General features: G+C 55.7%; 1 protein-coding gene across 2 annotated transcripts in view; it reads left to right on the top strand.

Moving 5' to 3' along the window:
* The first annotated feature begins 803 nt into the window (after nt 1-803).
* Nucleotides 804-9,519, top strand: part of CPNE5 (copine 5) — an 82,116-nt gene continuing 73,400 nt past the window's right edge. For both annotated transcript variants that reach the window (XM_016223766.2, XM_087817366.1), the window contains exon 1: nt 804-1,016. In XM_016223766.2, coding sequence (XP_016079252.2) covers nt 922-1,016 — 95 coding nt within the window. In that variant the 5' untranslated portion in view covers nt 804-921. The remainder of the gene's footprint in view (nt 1,017-9,519) is intronic.

The raw sequence follows: 9,519 nt of genomic DNA, 5'->3' as shown, positions 1-9,519 counted from the left end.
CCGCCCCGCGGCGCCCCGTTTAGACCCTTCTCGAACAGGTGCCCCCTGGTTCACACATGCCCCTCCCTCCCCCGTGGGTGGAGCCCCCGTGAGGGGGTGGGCAGCGGGGGGACCGGCGCAGAGGGAGGGGCGCACTGCCAGGACCATCTCGGGCCGTCGCCCTCCAGACTCCCGGCATCTGGAGCCGCGTCCCCACGCCTGCCACGCGCGCACACTCGGACACGCTCGCACAGACACTCAGCCCCGCGCGCAGACCCCGCCCGCGGCCCCGCCCCGGCCCCTGCGGGCGCCCCCTCCGGCGCTCACCGCCCGCAGGCAGCCCGCCCCGGGTGGCGGGAGGCGGCGGCTTCGGCAGATTTGATTTTCCCGCAGCCCGGGCGCCCCGGAGCCCGAGCCGGAGCCCGAGCCCCAGACGAGGAGGTGGCGCTCGCAGCCGCTTCCCCAGCCCCGCCGCCGCCCGCGCGGAGACCCAGCCAGAGGCGGTTAGCGCCGCGCCCCGGGCTCCACGCCGCCCGCCTCCGGCCACCCCGCCGCCCGCGGCCCCCCACGCCCCCTTTCTCTCCTGCACCCCTTCTGCCCCCGCCCGAAGCTGCACGCGCCCCTCCCGGCGCCCTCGCTCGCGCCCCGCGCCCCTCCGCCTCGCCCCGCTGCGCCCCAGCTCCCCGGGCACCTCGCCCCCCTCCGCTGGGCCCCCGGCCCCCTCGTCGCGGCCCCTCACCCCCGCCCGCAGCCGCGGCCCCCGCTCCCCCGCCCCCTCCCTCCCTCACTTCCCACGCCCCCTCTTCGAGCTCCTCTCCTCTCCTCCCTTCGCCGCCCAGCCTCGGCTCGGGAGTTGGGGGAGAGCCCAGGGTTTCAGTTGCTCCGGAGAAGGCGCGAGTCGCGCAGGGCTTGACTAATTTGGGGTGGGGGGCGCGGTGGGCGATGGAGCAGCCCGAGGACATGACGTCGCTGAGCGAGTTCGACTCCTTGGCGGGCAGCATCCCGGCCACCAAGGTGGAGATCACGGTGTCCTGCAGGTGAGCCGCCCGCTGGCCGGGCCCCCGCGTCCGGCCCGCAGACCCGCGTCGCTCCTCGCCTCGGGGCGCCTCCCTCCTCCCCACCCCCTCCCGTCGGGCAAGAGTCCCTGCCCAGCGGCGGGTGGCGACGGAGGCGTGGGAGCCAGGCTTGGGGTCCTTTACCCGAAAGTTTGCTCTCGGAGCTGTTGCTGCGAGGAGATACGGAGACGCGGGGACGGGGGTCCCGGCGCCCGAGCGGGAGGGGGAGGGAGGGAGAGGCGGCGCGGGGGTCTTCCAGCAGGTGGTTTCTGATCAGTTCCTCCTAAATCTAGACCGGGCGTGCCCAGCCCTTGCCTTCCTGCCCTCCTTTCCTCTCTTCTCCCCGCTCCTTTGCCCCAACACCCCCCCTCCCCCGTCTCAGACTCAGACCCCGACCCCAGGATCCTGAAGCCTGCCTTCACCTCCAACAACAAAAACCTACTCTTGGGAAAGGATCGTATTGACTCGTTCATTCACAGCCGTGTGCGTAACTGATAACAATTTTAAGTGCTACCATTAAAAAACCAATAGCTTGGGTACAAAATCTTAAGCCAAAAGACATTTGTGTAATTTTAGAGTCCAGCAGGGGAGGGGCGTGTTTTTGTGGGCTCCTATCCCAAATCTTCAGTCATGTCACACAGGCTTTGGGGGTAACTTCTCCATCTCAGAGCTGGGTCTCTGCCAGGTTCCCTTATCTGAGGGGAAGGCTGCCCTAGGCAGTAAGGGGGTGCAGGTGGAGATGGGGGGACTTTTCCTTAGTGCAGTCACCCCGTGGCTGGCCTAGGGTCACCGCCTTGCTGGAACTGTGAGGGGCACTGTGGCCCAGGCATAGCCCATCTTGGTGTCCCCTGAGATGCCATTCCCCCTGCCCCAAATGACTCGAGTCCTGGCTGTGCCCTTGTTCCAAATCACCCACCCATCCTCTTTAAGGCCCCTCTTTGGTCAGACCCTTTAGCCACCCTCTGGGTCCCTGCCCCTGTATTCCAGGCAGTGGGGAGGTGCAGAGAGAGGCAGAGGACCTGGGCTGCGGGTGAGAGAGGGAAGGATTGGGGGGGTTGAGGGTGTGAGAGGGAGGGTTGATGTCAAACATAGCTGCCCCCCTGCGCCAGGCTCCCCTGATAACTCCCATATGTCTCTCCTGTGGTCCCACATGCAGCCCTGACAGAATGATCTCCCAGTGCCATTTGCATCTTGCCATTGCTCTGCTGGGAGGACCCTGCTGGCCCACTAGCTCTAATCTCACCTCCTCAGCCATCAACAGCTGCCACAGCCCCCCTCCCTTCCGCAGCAGGTCACACGTCCCTGTGCCTGACTCTCCCCTCCAGCCTTCAATCATGCCTGTGTCAGAGCTGTCTCAGGATCTTCCCCGCTCCAAGCCCACGAACAACCCATTCCCCATCCAGAATTCATCCCTCCTTCATCTCTGCCAGTTCATGCCCTGCATCCTGAAAAGCCTGGCCTCATGCCCCCCCTTCCAGCCGCCCCGCTCCCCCGTGAGACACCCAGCCAGAATCACTGTCTTCTGTGTCCCCTGGGTCCTGAGTTCTCAGCCTGGGCCATGGGTCACTCACTCACATGCTGAGCACTCAGCCTCTGAAGACATCTCAGGTGTGGAGACTCCATCCCTCCTCCCCTAAAGTAACTGTCTAAGCGTTTGAGGGCAGAGATCCCCACCCGGACTCAGCCGCACGCATCCTCTGCTCCAGTGGAGAGGAAAGGAGGCAGAGCGCACGCAGCATTGTGGCTTTGGAGTCGGACACCTTGCAATGCAATCTGCTCCACGACTTGGGGCTGACTTGTAGCCTAGGTTTCCCCCATTTGTCAAGTGCAAACAATGCGAAGCCTCATTTGCCAAGGGAGCTCACATGCTTGGAAGAGTGGCTGGCAGGTATTTCACAAATACTGTTGGAGGAATTAATTTACAGAGGATTGTGAAGTACCCGACACACTACTTTGCACTTGCTTGGAACACGGTTGGTGCTATTACCGTGAGGCAGCAATGCTCGGCCCTCTTGTTTGCTCTCTCGAAGTAGAGGTGTCAGACCTTTTGCCTATAAGGTACCTAGGGATGCATTTGAGATCCTGGGGGATGTGGCTCTGGGATCAACCCTGGTGTCCATTCCCTCTCAGGACACATGGTCCACCAGCCTGAGGGGGGCCTGCCCCGGGCCCTGTGCCCGCTCTCCTGAAAGCCAGAGGGTGGAAAGTGGGTCTTGGTAGGAACGAGTGAGAAGCGGGGAGTCACCCGGCACAGAGGGGAGGCCTGAAAACAATATAGGTGGGCTTGAAATTGTAAATTCATCTCTTTGCCTCAACCAGGTCCCACTATCCTGGTTCTAGAAGAAAGGGATGGGGGAGGAGAGGGAGCAGAGAGAAGAGGAGGAGATGGAGATGGAGAGGAGGGAGAGCTGCACAGAATGGTTTTCTCCAGTATATTCTACACTTCATAGTCTCCAACTAATGAGAGTCAAGTCCTCCTTTCTGCACCCCATGGGTAGCACTGACTGGGCCCCAGCAGGAAGCTATGGGGTGCCCTTGCCTTGAGCATCTCTGCTGGTGGGCAGAGATCTGGAGGCCAGACAGAGGTTTGGTGGGGTGAGAACTCTAGGGGGCTTCAGAATGAGCAGCTGGGGTTCAGGGAGGCCAGTGTTTCAGGGAACTGGAAACTAGCATCCTGGGAGCTAGTTCCCTTCCCTCTCTGCTCCTTAGGAAGGTGCCTGCCACCTCCTGCAGTTCTAAGAGCTCTCTGATCTTGCCTTGGGGAGGACCCAACCCCCTGCCATGCCTATCCTAGGGCACTCCCAGCCGAGCAAAGCTGCCTGGTGCAGGGGCATGTCAACCTCAGCACAGGACCACAGCCAAGGCCCAACTGAGCCTCCGCTGAAGGCAGATGACACTGAGATGGACATGCTTGGGCCGCTGCTGTAGGTAGGGTATCTCTTGGGCTAATCTATAGTCCACTCCCAAATAATTGTTTTTTACCAATTTTGATGAGCTTAGGACCAAAGATCATAAAGTGCCTGGCTGCTTGGCTCAGTGGTTAAGACATGGGCTATGGGATCTATCTACCTGGGTTCAAATCCCAGTTCTGTCCTTGTGACACTGGGTAAGCTACTTAGCCTCCGTTTCCTCATCTATAAAAGGAAGTATAATAATCCTTATTGTAAGAGGATTAATCCAGGGATAGTAATTTATGTTGCCTATTATTCAGTTATTGACACCTGAAAGTAAATAAAAGTCCGTCTCTTTAGCTGAGTCCCAGGGTCTGCATGGGTCCTGGAGATCTGACCCATGTAGAGATTCTTACCCCTCACCCAGCTTTATTGACATGTATTTGGCATTTAGAGATTCTGAGTGAGTAGGGTAGATGGTTTATGGAACCAGATGCCAGTAGACATCGCAGGAAGTGTGAGCCACAGCTGCTCTCTCCTCTGGAGGTCTGTCCCAGACCTTTCCGACTTCGTTAGCCTCCCTGTAGACCCAATCAAAACTCACCTGTCCAGGGTCCCATTCCCCAAGCGCCTCACTACTTTTCTAGTTTCTATGCGTCATCTGCTGCAGGGATCAGGACCAGCCTGCTGGTTAGCAAGGGCGATTTGCATTTTTTATGTAACAGGAAACCTTTGCACTTCTGCAGGGTCCGGCTGGAAGAAGCAAAGCACACTTCCACGCGGCGGGGCTCCCAGACCCCCAGAGAAGGCAGGGGGCGGAGTCCAGAGGCAGGCTTTGTGTAGCCCTGCTGGAGTCTCGCAAGCAGCTGCCCTCTCCCCCCAGCCGGCGTGAGGCTGGTGGGTGGCTGTTGCTTCTGCCCCAGAGATATTTTCTGCTGTCTGTTCGGGTTGGTGTTTTGCTGCCCTGGGGCAGGAGAGGCAGTCGAGCTCGGGAGCTGTCTCTGGGCCCTCAGAAGGGGTGTGAATGGGCTCCGAAGGCTTTCATCTGACAGGCAGGGGCGGGCGCCTTTGGGGAAGGAGGGCCTGGGGGCAGCAGGCAGCTGTCAAAGCCAGCGATAGGAAAAAGGTCCCGTCAGCCAGTGCATAGCCAAGGCATTCTTTAGTGGAGCCAGGGGAATAATAACAGTGGGATTTATTGAGTGCTTACTACATGCCAGGCACCTCCCATCTGTATTAGGCTGAACCAAGCGCAGTTGCCTGTAGTCAACTGTTTTTGACCTACTCAAATAGCAATTTGGTCCAAACTAAGATTATTATATTAGTTTTCAATTCCTGTGCTACAAATTACCACAAACCTAGTGGCTTAAGGCAACAGCCATTTATTATCTCTCGGTTTCTGTAGGTGAGAAGCCTGGGCACAGCATAACTGGCTCCTCTCTCAGGGCTCCCCAGGCTGAAGTCAAGGTACCTGCAGGCGCTATGATCTCATCTGAGGCTTGGGGTCCAAGCCAAGCTCGTTTAGGTTGTTGGCAGAATCCAGTTTCTTGCAGCTGTAAGATTAAAGTCCTGGGTTCTTGCTGATTGTTGGAGTGGGGTGGTCTTAGCTCCTGGAGGCCGCCCTCAGGTCCTAGTCCTGTGGGCCTTTCCCACGCTGACAGCTTAGTTCTTCAAAACTGGCGGGAGAGTCTTTCCCCAGGCTGCTCCGGCGGAGTCTTATATAAAGTGACAGTAGTCACAGGAGTATCTCGTCATATTCCCAGGCCCCACCCACACTCTGCTTGTGCAGCAGGGGTGGGGAATCTAGGGGACCGTCTTAGACTTCTCCCCACCACAGTACTATATCTTTCTAACCTTACAACAGTCCTGTGAGGAAGACAGTATTTTCCCTTTTTGCTGATTAGGAAGTCAAGGCTCAGAGAGGTTAAAGGGACCTGCAGGGTCACACAAGTAGTACATTTTGGAAAGGGAGATTCAAATTCAGTTTCCTCAAAGTCCAAAGCTTTAAGGGCTTCTTGAGGCTGGGAATGGGGTCTCCATGAGGATCATGGTAGGGGCCTGGGCACAACCATGTTACCAAGAAGTAGTTGTTTTCTTTCCAGGGATGGGAGAGGTCTTTCTTGCTCAAGGATACCTCTGGCTCCAGGAGACAAACCTAGAACTGGAGGGGTCCCCAAGGAGCAGAGACTAGAGTCACTGGATGCATCCAGACCACATGGTGGTAGCTTACCAGTTTGTCTTTCCTAGCCCACAGTTCTCCCCTCTGGAGATGGCCTACCATTGGGAAGAGAGGATGGGGAGAAGGTGAGGGGAATAAAGCTGTAAAGCTGTAAGGCATAGAGGAGTCGGGTTCAGTTAGGAATACTTCAGCTATAGGTAACAGTAAATCTGACAGTGATTCAAACCCTAAACACATTAATTTTTCTCAGATCACAGTGAGTCTGGAGGTAGGTTACCTGCTGGTTTGTCAGCTCACTTTGCCATCAAGAACCCAGCTATCTTTGTACTCTGCCATTGTCCAAATGGTGGGCCTCATTATTGCAAAATGGCTGCCTGTTCCAGGCATCACAGCCACATCCAAAGATAGGAAGCAAAGCATAGGGCCAAAGGCCTCTCTTTGAAAAGTTCTTTTTATCTGGAAAGCACAATCCCTCCCAAACTCTCTCAGCAGACATCCCCTTCTATTTCAATGACCAAAGCTGGGTCTCATGTACAGCCCTAGACTATTTTATTAGCTTGAGCTGCCATAACGAAATACCATAGACTGGGTGGCTTAAACAACAGAAATTTATTTATCACAATTCTTGAAAATGGAAGTCCAAGATGGGTGGACTTGGTTGCCAGCATGGTCAGATTCTGGTGAAGACTTTCTTCCTGGCTTCAGATGGCCCCCATTTGCTGTGTTCTCACTTGGCAGAGAAAGAAAGAGAAAGCAAGCTCTCTGGTATGTCTTTTTAAGGGCACTAATCCCATAGTAGTCCCACCCTTATGACCTCAAATAACCCTAATTACCTTCCAAAGCCTCATCTCCAAATACCACCACATTGGGGGTTAGTGTTTTAATGTATAAATTTTGGGGGGTACACAATTCAGTCAATAGCAACAAGAACTCTGACTTCTGGGTGTCTCCATCAGATACCCGAACCAGCATGGGTTCCATTAGCAGAAAGAGTGAGGAATGCTTGCTCTTAGACAGTCATGGACTCTGCCACAGGAAGCATTCCAAGTGATCCATAGGCTACTTGAGCTCCTGGGGATACAGGGGCCAATGGTTTGGCCTCTGTGTACTGGCTCCTTGGGTTTTCCTGCGGCCAGTGGACAATCAGAGTCAGGTGACTGGCTAATTATCCAAGCACAGCTTAGCTGGACCCCTGACTATCTACCTCTCTTCCTGCCAGTTTCCTGGGCAAGAAAAAAAGACTTAGTGTGATTTCAAAACATTGCAAGGTGCCTCTGTCCCTTAATATCAATCACCTCTGCTGGCTTAGCATCGTGCCTGAAGGTCTCAATAGGACAGCTTTATGCCTTTTGGTCCTGAAGAATTTTGGGCAGGAAAGTCAACACAATTCCTGACTTACCTTCTCTGAAATTTTGGCCAGGTCATTTATGTTCTCTAACCTTAAGTTCTCTCCATCTGTAAAATGGGGGACACACTGGTCCTGTTAACATCCAGTAGGATTGTTATGAAAATAAAAGGGATTCTGTTTGTGAAGTCCTGTATAAAGTGGAATGTGCTAACTAAACTCAATAATGATGATAGGTACCAATAACTGATCACTACTGACACATCCAAATAATTGGTACAAATCCTCATTTGCTACTGAGAGGCTTCTCTGTGTCCAGCACAGTGAAGTGCTGAGGATATAGTGGTGACAAGACAGACAAGCTCTCTCCTCTCATGGAACTCACACTGGCATTGGTGGTGGGGAATATAAACAAATATACACATTTTTTTATTAAATAATGCCTGCTAGGGATAAGTGCTCTGCAAATAAATTTGTGGTTGTTGGGGATGCTTTAGACAGGGTGGGCAGGTGACATTGAGCTGAGAGCCAGCGGGTGAGAAAGCCGTCACGGGGAGGATCTGGAGAGAGGGTGACCCAGAGAGCGCAGCAAGCGCAAAGGCCCAGTGGCAGAAAAAACCTTGGTGTACTTGCAAAATTGCAGGGAGGCCAGTGTGGCTGGAGCAGTGAGAGTCCCCAGGGAGGAGTGGAAGAGGTTGAGGTCTGAGAGGAAATGGGGGTGCAGGTCATGTCCTGTGACCTGTGCTAAGGAGTTTGACTTATTTTTCTAATAACGGCTGGGGGTAGGATTAAAGAGGAGTAATGTGAGCTGAGTGGTACCCTGGGCACTCTAAGAGAATTGGCGGGTGGAGGGAGGGGGAGGCAGGAACTGAAGCATGTTGCTAGGCAGGAGGCCACTGTGGCATCCAAGTGGGAGATAACGGTGCCTGGGGCATGGGGAAGAGCGGACAGATTTGGGCTGTGCTTTGAAGCAGAAACCTTTCAGACTTGATGAATGGGACAGGAGGGGGCACAGGGAGAGAGGAATTGAGCGTGCTTCCTACATTTCTATTTTAAGCGCTTTGCTTCACAGCAACAGCACAAGGCCCGTATGTGACCCCCTGTGCAGATAGGGAAACTGAGGTTAAGTAGCTTGTCCAGGGTCACAGAATTGCCAGGCGTGGATTGCGGCTTGGATGCGTCTGAGGCCAACTGGCACTCATGCTCTCTTCCCTTGGTCATGCAGCATGGGAGGGACAATTATGGCAATAATTAATAATGATAAAAATGCTAATAGCCCCAGGAAGGAGCACTCTCTAAGCCTTGTGAAAAAAATTGTTTTTTAGACCTTGGCGAGGAGACTTGGCAGGGAGACTGCACACGGAGGGTGAGGAGGACCTGGAAGGGGAGGTGGGGGTGCCAGGGCTGGGTGCCAGGCTCCCTCCCCCCAGCTCCTTCAGGGCCTTGCCTGGGATTCCTCCTGCCTGCGAGGATGGGGAGCGGGGCAGCAGATGGAAAGCCCCCCAGCTCTCTTCAGCCGTTGCTCGGGGAGCAGCCCTGAGGAGGCTGGGGGTAAGGAACAGGGTGAGAACGGGGCCACTGCTGGCCCGGCAGGGCTGCGGAGGCCCCGGGTTTGGTGATGCCGACGCTCCCTGTGACACTCCAAATGGCCTTGGCCTTCGGAGTTCAGTCCGCGCCACCGGCAAGCTGGGTGGCGCTGGGCACGACTCTCAGCCGCAGCTGCCTCGCCTGTAGTGTGGGGTGACACCTCCCTCCTGGCATTGATATGTAGGGTGAGTAGGGCGTCACAGGTTAAGTACCCAACAAAGGATTTGGTGCAGGCCAGAACATTCCTCTCTGTGCATTTTCCCCCCTGGCGGGTTGGCCAGGTGCTTGGTGTTGAAGTGCTCCATAGAGAAATGGGGTGCTGCTGGCGGGCCCCTCAGGCTCAGGGGTCTCTGTGGGCCCCTCAGGGCTCTTGTTACTCCCTGGTGGTGGCTCGCCTGTCCTGTCCACTCTCCTCCAGGAAGACCGCACAGCCAGAGGGGCAGTGGTGACCCAGCAGGGGGAGAGCATGGGCGTCACTAGAGGCCA

Source organism: Miniopterus natalensis, chromosome 5, assembly GCF_054644295.1.
Source record: "Miniopterus natalensis isolate mMinNat1 chromosome 5, mMinNat1.hap1, whole genome shotgun sequence".
Taxonomy (NCBI): Eukaryota; Metazoa; Chordata; class Mammalia; order Chiroptera; family Miniopteridae; genus Miniopterus; species Miniopterus natalensis.
The sequence above is the reverse complement of the archived record's forward strand: the minus strand, read 5'-3'. Positions and strand labels throughout refer to the sequence as shown.